The sequence below is a fragment of the Lampetra fluviatilis genome, chromosome 70, assembly GCF_964198595.1.
Source record: "Lampetra fluviatilis chromosome 70, kcLamFluv1.1, whole genome shotgun sequence".
In the NCBI taxonomy this organism is placed as follows: domain Eukaryota; kingdom Metazoa; phylum Chordata; class Hyperoartia; order Petromyzontiformes; family Petromyzontidae; genus Lampetra; species Lampetra fluviatilis.
The window spans coordinates 465,693-479,290 of record NC_136344.1 but is presented as its reverse complement, the minus strand read 5'-3'; the positions used below and the strand labels follow the sequence as shown (position 1 = coordinate 479,290).

Sequence of the window (13,598 nt, the reverse complement as noted above, 5' to 3'; positions counted from 1 at the left end):
GGGTGGAGGAGGTGGGGGTGGAGGGGGAGGAGGGTGGAGGAGGGTGGAGGAGGGTGGAGGAGGTGGGGGTGGAGGGGGAGGAGGGTGGAGGAGGGTGGAGGAGGGTGGAGGAGGTGGGGGTGGAGGAGGGTGGAGGTGGGGGGTGGAGGAGGTGGGGGTGGAGGAGGGTGGAGGTGGGGTGGAGGAGGTGGGGGTGGAGGGGGAGGAAGGTGGAGCGGGAGGAGGGTGGAGAAGGTGGAGGAGGGTGGAGGAGGGTGAAGGTGGAGGAGGGAGGGGTGGGGGAGGTGGGGGAGGAGGGTGGAGGAGGTGGGGGGAGGAGGGTGGAGGTGGTGGGTGGGAGGAGGTGGGGGTGGAGGGGGAGGAGGGTGGAGGAGGGAGGGGTGGAGAGGTGGGGGAGGAGGGTGGAGGAGGTGGGGGAGGAGGGTGGAGGTGGTGGTGGAGGAGGTGGGGGTGGAGGGGGAGGAGGGTGGAGGAGGGTGGAGGTGGTGGTGGAGGAGGTGGGGGTGAGGGGGAGGAGGGTGGAGGAGGGTGGAGGAGGTGGGGGGTGGAGGGTGGAGGAGGGTGGAGGTGGGGGGTGGAGGGGGAGGAGGGTGGAGGAGGTGGGGTGGAGGAGGTGGAGGAGGGTGGAGGAGGTGGGGGTGGAGGAGGTGGGGGGTGGAGGGGGAGGAGGGTGGAGGAGGGTGGAGGAGGGTGGAGGAGGTGGGGGGTGGAGGGGGAGGTGGGGGTGGAGGGGGAGGAGGGTGGAGGAGGGTGGAGGAGGTGGGGGTGGAGGGGGAGGTGGGGGTGGAGGGGGAGGAGGGTGGAGGAGGTGGGGGAGGAGGGTGGAGGTGGGGGTGGAGGAGGTGGGGGTGGAGGGGGGAGGAGGGGTGGAGGAGGTGGGGTGGAGGGGGGAGGAGGGGTGGAGGAGGGTGGAGGAGGTGGGGGTGGAGGGGGAGGAGGGTGGAGGAGGGTGGAGGGGGAGGAGGTGGGGGTGGAGGGTGGAGGAGGGTGGAGGAGGTGGGGGTGGAGGGGGAGGAGGTGGGGGTGGAGGATGGAGGGGTGAGGGTGGAGGAGGGTGGAGGAGGTGGGGGTGGAGGGGGAGGAAGGTGGAGGGGGAGGAGGATGGAGGAGGGTGGAGGAGGTGGAGGAGGGTGGAGGTGGGGGGGTGGAGGGGGAGGAGGTGGGGGTGGAGGAGGTGGGGGTGGAGGGGAGGAGGTGGGGTGGAGGAGGTGGGGGTGGAGGAGGGTGGAGGTGGGGGTGGAGGAGGTGGGGTTGGTGCATGAAGAACTTGGAAGAACAGAAGCTACTCCAGTCGTTGTCACCCCACATCACCCACCACCCCACCCCACTCCACATCACCCACCCTAGACACCCTACCCCACCCACCCACCCACACTACCCCACCCACCCACCCACCCTACCCCACATCACCCACCCACCCTACTCCACATCACCCTACCCTAGACACCCTACCCCACCCACCCACCCACCCTACCCCTACCCACCCACACTACCCCACCAACCCACCCACCCTACCCCACATCACCCACCCACCCTACCCCACATCACCCACCCACCCCTACCCCACATCACCCACCCACCCTACCCCATCATACCCCACCCACCCACCCTACCCTACCCACCCACACTACCCCACCAACCCACCCACCCTACCCCACATCACCCACCCACCCTACCCCACATCACCCACCCACCCTACCCCACATCACCCACCCACCCTACCCCATCATACCCCACCCACCCACCCTACCCTACCCACCCACACTACCCCACCAACCCACCCACCCTACCCCACATCACCCACCCACCCTACCCACATCACCCACCCACCCTACCCCATCATACCCCACCCACCCACCCTACCCTACCCACCCACACTACCCCACCAACCCACCCACCCTACCCCACATCACCCACCCACCCTACCCACATCACCCACCCACCCTACCCCATCATACCCCACCCACCCACCATACCCAACCACCCACACTACCCCACCAACCCACCCACCCTACCCCAACCCACCCACCCTACCCCAACCCACCCACCCTACCCCAACCCACCCACCCTACCCCAACCCACCCCACCCTACCCCAACCCACCCACCCTACCCCAACCCACCCACCATACCCAACCCACCCACCCTACCCAACCCACCCACCCTAGTAGTGTAGTGTGTGCGTGCAGTGTAGTGTGTGTAGTGTGTGTAGTGTGTGTGTGTGTGCGTGTGTGTGTGCGTGTGTAGTGTGTGTAGTGTGTGTGTGTAGTGTGTGTAGTGTGTGTAGTGTGTGTGTGTAGTGTGTGCGTGGCGTGTAGTGTGTGTGTGTAGTGTGTGTAGTGTGTGTGTGTAGTGTGTGCGTGCGTGTAGTGTGTGTGTGTAGTGTGTGTAGTGTGTGTGTAGTGTGTGTAGTGTGTGTGTGTAGTGTGTGTAGTGTGTGTAGTGTGTGTGTGTAGTGTGTGCGTGCGTGTAGTGTGTGTGTGTAGTGTGTGTAGTGTGTGTGTAGTGTGTGTAGTGTGTGTGCGTGCGCGTAGTGTGTGTGTGTAGTGTGTGCGTTGCAGTGTGTGTAGTGTGTGTGCGTGTGTAGTGTGTGTGTGGCGTGTGTGTGTGCGTGTGTAGTGTGTGTGTGAGTGTGTAGTGTGTTGTGCGCGTGTGTAGTGCACGTGTGTGCGTGCAGTGTAGTGCGCACGTGTGCGCGCGTGTAGTGCGCACGCGTGTGCGTGTGCGTGTGTGTAGCGTGTGTGCGTGCAGTGGTGTGTGCGTGTACTGTGCATGCAGTGCAGTGTGTGCGCGTGTGTAGCGTGTGCGTAGCGTGTGCGTAGTGTGTGCGTGTGCAGTGTGTGTGCGTGTGTGTGCGTGTGTGTGTGTGCAGTGTGCGTGCGTGTGTGCGTGCGCGTGTGCGTGCGTAGGCGTGCGTGCGTGTGCGTGTGTGCGTGCGCGTGCGTGAGTGCGTGTGTGTGTGTGTGCGTGTGTGTGTGTGCGTGTGTGTGCGTGTGTGTGTGTGCGTCCCCGCGTACCCATCTTGCAGCTGTAGAACTCTTTCCCGCACAGGGCGGCGATGGGCACTGTGTGCGTCCTTTTCGTTGACGAACTGCATGAACGCGAACCCATTGAACGTGGACAGGGCTGCACGCAGGACGCATGGCACAATCAGCATCATCATCAGCATCATCACAATCAGCACCATCATCATCATCACAATAAGCACCATCATCACCATCACAATCAGCACCATCATCATCGGCAACATCACAATCAGCACCATCATCATCATCACAATCAGCACCATCATCATCATCATCATCACAATCAGCACCATCATCATCATCATCACAATCAGCACCATCATCATCACAATCAGCACCATCATCATCATCACAATCAGCACCATCATCATCATCATCATCACAATCATCAGCACCATCATCATCACCATCACAATCAGCACCATCATCATCATCATCACAATCAGCACCATCATCATCACAATCAGCACCATCATCATCATCATCACAATCAGCACCATCATCATCATCAGCACAATCAGCACCATCATCATCATCACAATCATCACAATCATCACAATCAGCAACATCATCATCATTATCACAATCAGCACCATCATCATCATCATCATCACAATCAGCACCATCATCATCATTATCACAATCAGCACCATCATCATCATCGGCAACATCACAATCAGCACCATCATCATCACAATCAGCACCATCAACATCATCAGCACAATCAGCACCATCATCATCATCATCAGCACAATCAGCACCATCATCATCACAATCATCAGCACCATCATCATCATCATCGGCGCTATCGCCACGGCGATTACCACATCATCATCATCAGCACCATCATCATCATCACAATCAGCACCATCACCATCATCACAATCATCAGCACCATCATCATCACAATCAGCACCATCATCATCATCATCATCACAATCAGCACCATCATCATCATCATCACAATCAGCACCATCATCATCATCACAATCAGCACCATCATCATCACAATCAGCACCATCATCATCATCACAATCACCACCATCATCATCATCATTACAATCGGCACCATCATCATCACAATCAGCACCATCATCATCATCACAATCAGCATCATCATCATCACAATCAGCAGCCGTTTGCGATCCTGGTGCGGCCGGGTACGGTTAGGCTGTGAGTCACCGTTTGTCACTGATTTCGGGTAGGGTACGGGTAGGGAACAGGTACCCGTACCCGGCCGGGTACGGGTACCCGTTTGCGACCCTGGTGCGGCCGGGTACGGGTAGGCTGTGAGTCACCGTTTGTCACGAATTTCGGGTAGGGTACGGGTAGGGAACAGGTACCCGTACCCGGCCGGGTACGGGTACCCGTTTGCGACCCTGGTGCGGCCGGGTACGGTTAGGCTGTGAGTCACCGTTTGTCACTGATTTCGGGTAGGGTATGGGTAGGGAACGGGTACCCGTACCCGGCCGGGTACGGGTACCCGTTTGCGACCCTGGTGCGGCCGGGTACGGTTAGGCTGTGAGTCACCGTTTGTCACTGATTTCGGGTAGGGTACGGGTAGGGAACGGGTACCCGTACCCGGCCGGGTACGGGTACCCGTTTGCGACCCTGGTGCGGCCGGGTACGGTTAGGCTGTGAGTCACCGTTTGTCACTGATTTCGGGTAGGGTACGGGTAGGGAACGGGTACCCGTACCCGGCCGGGTACGGGTACACGTTTGCGACCCTGGTGCGGCCGGGTACGGGTACGGAATCGAAACCCGTTTGCGACCTCTGCCGCTCACCGTCTAGCGGGCCAAAATTCTCAAACAGTTCCCTGAGCAGCTCCAAGTATTGCCCCAGGTGGCCCAGTTTCTTGAGGCCCACGAAGACGCGACGCTTCATGTCCTCCGGTGCTGTGCTGTCCGTGCGGTTGCTGAGAACGCGCCGGGTGCCGCCGCCGCCGCCGCCACCGCTCTGGGTGGACGCGCTGGCCATCGTGGGTGGGCCCTGTCCGCTCACGGGAGGTTCAAAAAGATTCGGAGAGAGGCGGGGAGAGAGGTGGGGAGGTTACGGCGGTGGGCGTGCGGTGAGTTTCTTTCACATTCGTGTGTTGTTGAGTCTCGTGTGCGGGTCTCTTGTGCGGTGAGTCTGTGGGTTTCTGTGTGAGTCGGATGTGGGTCTCTTGTGTGGTGAGTCTGTGGGTCTCTGTGTGAGTAGTCTGTGGGTCTCTATGTGTGAGTAGTCTGTGGGTCTCTGTGTGAGTAGTCTGTGGGTCTCTATGTGTGAGTAGTCTGTGGGTCTCTACTGTGTGAGTAGTCTGTGGGTCTCTGTGTGTGAGTAGTCTGTGGGTCTCTGCTGTGTGAGTAGTCTGTGGGTCTCTGCTGTGTGTGGGTCTCTACTGTGTGAGTAGTCTATGGGTCTCTATGTGAGTAGTCTATGGGTCTCTGTGTGAGTAGTCTGTGGGTCTCTGTGTGTGAGTCTATGGGTCTCTGTGTGAGTCTCTGTGTGAGTAGTCTGTGAGTCTCTGTGTGAGTCTGTGAGTCTCTGTGTGAGTAGTCTGTGGGTCTCTGTGTGAGTAGTCTGTGGGTCTCTGTGTGTGAGTCTATGGGTCTCTGTGTGAATCTGTGAGTCTCTGTGTGAGTAGTCTGTGAGTCTCTGTGTGAGTCTGTGAGTCTCTGTGTGAGTAGTCTGTGGGTCTCTACTGTGTGAGTAGTCTGTGGGTCTCTGTGTGAGTAGTCTGTGAGTCTCTGTGTGAGTATGTGAGTCTCTGTGTGAGTCTGTGAGTCTCTGTGTGAGTAGTCTGTGAGTCTCTGTGTGAGTAGTCTGTGAGTCTCTGTGTGAGTCTGTGAGTCTCTGTGTGAGTAGTCTGTGGGTCTCTGTGTGAGTAGTCTGTGGGTCTCTGTGTGAGTAGTCTGTGAGTCTCTGTGTGAGTAGTCTGTGGGTCTCTGTGTGAGTCTGTGAGTCTCTGTGTGAGTAGTCTGTGGGTCTCTGTGTGAGTAGTCTGTGGGTCTCTGTGTGAGTAGTCTGTGGGTCTCTGTGTGAGTAGTCTGTGGGTCTCTGTGTGAGTAGTCTGTGGGTCTCTGTGTGAGTAGTCTGTGGGTCTCTGTATGAGTAGTCTGTGGGTCTCTGTGTGAGTAGTCTATGGGTCTCTGTGTGAGTAGTCTGTGGGTCTCTGTGTGAGTAGTCTGTGAGTCTCTGTGTGAGTAGTCTGTGGGTCTCTGTGTGAGTAGTCTGTGGGTCTCTGTGTGAGTAGTCTGTGGGTCTCTGTGTGAGTAGTCTGTGGGTCTGTGTGAGTAGTCTGTGGGTCTCTGTGTGAGTAGTCTATGGGTCTCTGTGTGAGTAGTCTGTGAGTCTCTGTGTGAGTAGTCTGTGGGTCTCTGTGTGAGTAGTCTGTGGGTCTGTGTGAGTAGTCTATGGGTAATCGGTTGTGTTAGAGAGTAAACCCACTGCACACACATTAACAATTCGTTACCGACGATAAACAACATCGGCAAAGATTGGTGAAGCGATGTAAACATAAAGGAAGACAGTGAGTAGAGAGGAGAGAGAGGGAGAGGGGGGGTAGAGATGAGGCAGCCCAGCGGCCAAGGTCGCGCCAAACACGGCACCGTTTCCAGGCAAGCCGTAGGCGTCGGTGCTTCGGACTAGGCCGCACGTAGGGTCACTTTCTCGATTTAACAATAATGCATTAAAAAAAACACAATTATAATGAGACTTTCGCTCTGTCCGTGTTGAGGTTTTGCGTTTTACCTGCGCGGGAAAGTCCGGGGTTCGTACCGATGTCGACACACGCGCAACGCAACCAAAAAACAGCGAATTAAATGAAAATGATGGCCTTTCAAAACTTCCGTTCGCGCTGCCGCTGTGGCGGTTGTGCGCATGCGCGTGGCTGGCCAACCACCGCAACCACTACAACCACCAACCCCAACCACTACAACCACCACCACTACAACCACCACCACTACAACCACCAACCCCAACCACTACAACCACCACTACAACCACCACCACTACAACAACCACCCACCACCGCCACCACAACCACCACCACTACAACCACCACCACTACAACAACCACCCACCACCGCCACCACAACCACCACCACCACAACCACCACCCACCACCGCCACAACCACCACCACCACCACCACTACAACCACAACCACTACAACAACCACCCACCACCGCCACAACCACCACCACTACAACAACCACCCACCACCGCCACAACCACCACCACCACCACAACCACCACCACTACAACCACAACCACCACCATAACCACCACTACAACCACCCACCCACCACCACAACCATCACAACCATCCACCCACCACCACAACCACCCACCCACCACCACAACCACCCACCCACCACAACCACCACAACCACCCACCACCATAACCACCACCACTACAACCACCCACCCACCACAACCACCACAACCACCCACCCCAACCACCACCACTACAACCACCACAACCACCCACCACCTTCCACCACCACCATCCACCACAACCACCCACCACCACCCCAACCACCCACCACAACCACCCACCACCACAACCACGACAACCACCCACCCACCACCACAACCACCACAACCACCACAACCACCGACCCAGCACCACCACTACAACCACCCACCCACCACCACAACCACCACAACCACCACAACCACCCACCCACCACAACCACCACCACCACAACCAACCACCACCCACCACCACCATAACCACTCACCACAACCACCCACCACCACAACCACCCACCACAACCACCCACCACCACCCATCCACCACCCACCCGTCACCACAACCACCCACCACAACCACCCACCACAACCACCCCCTACCCCCACCACCACCACCCCTCCCCCCACCACCACCACCCCCACCCACCACCACCCCCCCCCACCACCACCCCCCCACCCCCCCACCACCACCACCCACCCCCCCACCACCACCACCCACCCCCCCACCACCACCACCACCCCCACACCCCCCCCACCACCACCCCCCCACCCCCCCACCACCACCCCCCCCACCACCACCCCCCACCCCCCCACCACCACCACCCCCCCACCACCACTCCCCCCCCCCACCCCCCCCACCACCACCACCCCCCCCACCACCCCCCCCCCCCACCACCCCCCCCCCCCCACCCACCATCACCACCCCCCCCCACCCCCCCCACCACCACCACCACCACCCCCCCCACCACCACTCCCCCCCCCACCACCCCCCCCACCACCACCACCACCACCCCCCACCACCACCACCACCACCACCCCCCCCACCACCACCACCCCCCCACCACCCCCCCCCCACCACCACTCCCCCCCCCACCACCCCCCCCCCACCACCACCACCCCCCCCCACCACCCCCCCACCACACCCCCCCCCACCACACCCCCCCCCACCACCCCCCCCACCACACCCCCCCCCCCCCCGCCCCCCCGCGGTGACGCCCTCAACCAAACTCGACGTCTCATTGGTCGCCTTCTGAGGCGATTCAAAATTTGGCGCCAAAACAATCGCCGGGGGGAGGGGACAGGTGGCAGCCGCCGCCATCTTGCTACGCCCTTGCTGACCAATCACGACGCAGGGTTCACGTCACGTGGGTTGGCGCCAGCCAATCGGGTAACCCCCACCCCGCGGGCTCCCCTACGTAAGATGGCGGCCGTGGAGGTGTTTAGAGTACAGTACCGTACTGTACCAGATGTTAAAATGAATTAAATTGACAAACATGAGCATTTCCAAAGTGCATATTTCCTCAGATTTAGTAAAATTAGGAAGTGTAATGCAATGCAACAACAGAAAGTCGGTTAAAAAAACAGTCAAAATCCTACCTGGTTGATTAACGTTCTTCCAGAGGTGTGTCTGTCTGTGTGTCTAAGTGTGTGTGTCTCTCTCTGTGCTTGTGTGTCTGTCTGTGTGTCTAAGTGTGTGTCTCTCTCTGTGCTTGTGTGTCTGTCTGTGTGTCTAAGTGTGTGTGTGTCTTTCTGCTTATGTGTGTGTCTGTGTGTCTAAGTGTGTGTCTCTCTCTGTGCTTGTGTGTCTGTCTGTGTGTCTATGTGTGTGTCTCTCTGTGTGCTTGTGTGTCTGTCTGTGTGTCTATGTGTGTGTGTCTTTCTGTGCTTGTGTGTCTGTCTGTGTGTCTATGTGTGTGTCTCTCTGTGTGCTTGTGTGTCTGTCTGTGTGTCTATGTGTGTGTCTCTCTGTGTGCTTGTGTGTCTGTCTGTGTGTCTATGTGTGTGTCTCTCTGTGTGCTTGTGTGTCTGTCTGTGTGTCTATGTGTGTGTCTCTCTCTGTGCTTGTGTGTCTGTCTGTGTGTCTTTGTGTGTGTGTCTTTCTGCTTATGTGTGTCTGTCTGTGTGTCTAAGTGTGTGTGTGTCTTTCTGCTTATGTGTGTCTCTGTGTGTCTAAGTGTGTGTCTCTCTGTGTGCTTGTGTGTCTGTCTGTGTGTCTTTGTGTGTGTGTGTGTCTTTCTGCTTATGTGTGTCTCTGTGTGTCTAAGTGTGTGTCTCTCTGTGCTTGTGTGTCTGTCTGTGTGTCTATGTGTGTGTCTCTCTGTGTGCTTGTGTGTCTGTCTGTGTGTCTATGTGTGTGTGTGTCTTTCTGCTTATGTGTGTCTCTGTGTGTCTAAGTGTGTGTCTCTCTGTGCTTGTGTGTCTGTCTGTGTGTCTATGTGTGTGTCTCTCTGTGTGCTTGTGTGTCTGTCTGTGTGTCTATGTGTCTTTCTGCTTATGTGTGTCTCTGTGTGTCTAAGTGTGTGTCTCTCTGTGTGATTGTGTGTCTGTCTGTGTGTTTATGTGTGTGTCTCTCTCTCTCTCTATGTGTGAGTCTCTCTCTGCTTGTGTGTCTGTCTGTGTGTCTATGTGTGTGTCTCTCTCTCTCTGTGAGTCTCTCTCTGCTTGTGTGTCTGTCTGTGTGTGTGTGTCTCTCTATGTGTGAGTCTCTCTCTGCTTGTCTGTCTGTGTGTCTATGTGTGTCTCTCTCTATGTGTCTCTGTGGGTTCTCTCTCTGCTTGTGTGTCTGTCTGTGTGTCTATGTGTCTCTCTCTCTCTGTGAGTCTCTCTCTGCTTGTGTGTCTGTCTGTGTGTGTGTGTCTCTCTATGTGTGAGTGTCTCTCTGCTTGTGTGTCTGTGTGTCTATGCGTGTGTCTCTCTCTCTGTGTCTGTGTGTCCTCTCTCTACTTGTGTGTCTGTGTGTCTCTCTCTGTGTGAGTGTCTCTCTGCTTGTGTGTCTGTGTGTCTATGCGTGTGTCTCTCTCTCTCTGTGTCTGTGTGTCCTCTCTCTACTTGTGTGTCTCTCTCTGTGTGAGTGTCTCTCTGCTTGTGTGTCTGTGTGTCTATGTGTGAGTCTCTCTCTCTCTGTGTCTGTGTGAGTCTCTCTCTACTTGTGTGTCTGTGTGTCTCTCTCTGTGTGAGTGTCTCTCTGCTTGTGTGTCTGTGTGTCTATGCGTGAGTCTCTCTCTCTCTGTGTCTGTGTGTCCTCTCTCTACTTGTGTGTCTCTCTCTGTGTGAGTGTCTCTCTGCTTGTGTGTCTGTGTGTCTATGCGTGTGTCTCTCTCTCTCTGTGTCTGTGTGTCCTCTCTCTACTTGTGTCTGTGTGTCTCTCTCTGTGTGAGTGTCTCTCTGCTTGTGTGTCTGTGTGTCTATGCGTGAGTCTCTCTCTCTCTGTGTCTGTGTGTCCTCTCTCTACTTGTGTGTCTGTGTGTCTCTCTCTGTGTGAGTGTCTCTCTGCTTGTGTGTCTGTGTGTCTATGTGTGAGTCTCTCTCTACTTGTGCTACTGGGCAGTTGGAGGCAGTCGCCCTCCAACAACAACGGAGAGTGGATGGGCGACGCTCACAACAACGAGCGGAGCGCCGGGTGGCTAAAGCACAGCGAGTAGGGGGCACAGGTGGTGCATCGGCCAGTCATCTCGGTCATCTCGGTCAGTCGACCCGTGGCACCTGCTGGGTCTGCCCCGTGACCTCCTCCTCATGCACCTAGCCTGGCACAGCAGTCAACCCATGGCACCTGCTGGGTCTGCCCCGTGACCTCCTGCCAGCGGGCGTTCGACACTTCACGTGGCAGCCTCAAGGTGCACATGGCCTGGCACAAGCGTCGTGGTGACGTCACCCGCCACTTAGTGGCGAATGGCGGTTGTTGTTGTTGTCTTTGTGCCTGTGTGTATCTCTGTGTGTGTGTGTGCGTCTATGTGTGTCTACCTGTGTGTGTGTCTGTGTCGTCTCGGTCAGTCGACCCGTGGCACCTGCTGGGTCTGCCCCGTGACCTCCTGCCAGCGGGCGTTCGACACTTCACGTGGCAGCCTCAAGGTGCACTTGGCCTGGCACAAGCGTCGTGGTGACGTCACCGCCACTTAGTGGCGGGGGGGGGTGGGCCCCCATACATGCAAAAAAAGAAACAGCGACAACACGAGAAAGAAAGCCCACGTAGCCAATAACAGCAATGAAACGGTGTCCGTCGCTTTATTAACAATTCGCTTCGGACGACGCAATCGAATGCGGCATTTGCTCAGAGTGGCGAGGGAATCTGTCCTTCGCCTGATGAAGCCGGCTGTAATTACGGGCGAAACGTCGTACTCAAGATTGTAAACGCTGTAGTGGATTCACTCTCCAAAAACACACAAGTAGTGCTGTACTGGTAACGAATCGGGCACTCACACACGCCCACTCATTCACCCGATCACTCACCCACCCACTCACTCACTCACCCAATCACTCACTCACCCACTCACTCACCCGATCACTCACTCACTCACCCACCCACCCACCCACTCACCCACTCACTCACCCACCCACTCACTCACTCACCCCACTCACCCACCCACTCACTCACCAACCCACCCACCCACTCACCCACCCACTCATTCACCCGATCACTCACCCACTCACTCACTCACCCACTCACCCATTCACCCGATCACTCACCCGATCACTCACTCACCCACCCGATCACTCACTCACCCACTCACTCACCCGATCACTCACTCACCCACCGACTCACTAACTAACTTACTCACCCACCCACCCACTCACTCACCCACTCATTCACCCGATCACCCACCCACCCACTCACTCACCCACCCACCCACTCACCCACTCACTCACTCACTCACCCACCCACCCACCCACCCACTCACTCACCCACTCACTCACTCACCCACTCACCCACTCACCCACCAACCCACCCACTCACCCACCCACTCATTCACCCGATCACTCACCCACTCACTCACTCACCCACTCACCCATTCACCCGATCACTAACCCGATCACTCACTCACCCACCCGATCACTCACTCACCCACTCACTCACCCCGATCACTCACTCACCCACCGACTCACTAACTTACTCACCCACCCACCCACTCACTCACCCACTCATTCACCCGATCACCCACCCACCCACTCACCCACTCACTCACCCACCCACCCACCCACTCACTCACTCACCCACTCACTCACTCACTCACCCACTCACCCACCCACTCACTCACCAACCCACCCACTCACCCACCCACTCATTCACCCGATCACCCACCCACCCACTCACTCACCCACCCACCCACCCACTCACCCACTCACTCACCCACCCACCCACCCATCCACTCACTCACTCACCCACTCACTCACTCACCCACTCACCCACTCACCCACCCACTCACTCACCAACCCACCCACTCACCCACCCACTCATTCACCCGATCACCCACCCACCCACTCACTCACCCACCCACCCACCCACCCACCCACCCACCCACCACTCACCCACCCACCACCCACCCACCCACCCACCCACCCACTCCACTCACTCCACTCACCCCACTCACCCACTCCACCCACCCACTCACTCACCAACCCACCCACTCATTCCACCCCACTCACTCACTCACCCCACTCACTCACCACCCACCCCACCCACTCACACACCCACTAACTCACACCCACCCACCCACCCACCACTCACTCCACACTCACCCACTCACTCACCCACCACCCACCCACTCACCCACTCCACTCACTCACCCCATCACTCACTCACCCACCACTCACTCACCCACCCACCCCACCCACTCACCCACTCACTCACTCCACCCACCCACCCACCCATCCACTCACTCACCCACCCACTCACTCACCAACCCACCCACTCACCCACCCACTCATTCACCCCATCACTCACTCACCCACTCACTCACCCACTCACTCACCCACTCATTCACCCACCCAACCTCTCACTCACCCATCCACCCACCCACTCACTCACCCACCCACTCACTCACCAACCCACCCACTCACCCACCCACTCATTCACCCCATCACTCACTCACCCACCCACTCACCCACCCACTCATTCACCCGATCACTCACCCACCCAACCTCTCACTCACCCACCCACCCACCCACCCACCCACTCACTCACCCACCCGCCCGCCCGCCCACTCACTCACTCACTCACTCACCCACTCACTCACTCACCCACTCACCCACTCACTCACCCACTCACCCACCCACTCACTCACTCACCCACTCACTCACTCACCCACTCACCCACTCACTCACCCACTCATTCACCCGAT

At 57.6% G+C, this 13,598-nt stretch overlaps 1 protein-coding gene across 1 annotated transcript in view; it reads right to left on the bottom strand.

Moving 5' to 3' along the window:
• Positions 1 to 6,891, bottom strand: part of LOC144952813 (heterogeneous nuclear ribonucleoprotein C-like) — a 7,904-nt gene extending 1,013 nt beyond the window's left edge. Inside the window, exons 1-3 of the mRNA XM_078883281.1 lie at positions 6,758 to 6,891; positions 4,810 to 5,014; positions 2,990 to 3,124 (exon numbers count right to left, since the gene is read on the bottom strand). Coding sequence (XP_078739407.1) covers positions 2,990 to 3,124; positions 4,810 to 5,002 — 328 coding nt within the window. The 5' untranslated portion in view covers positions 5,003 to 5,014; positions 6,758 to 6,891. The remainder of the gene's footprint in view (positions 1 to 2,989; positions 3,125 to 4,809; positions 5,015 to 6,757) is intronic.
• Positions 6,892 to 13,598: the final 6,707 nt, after the last annotated feature.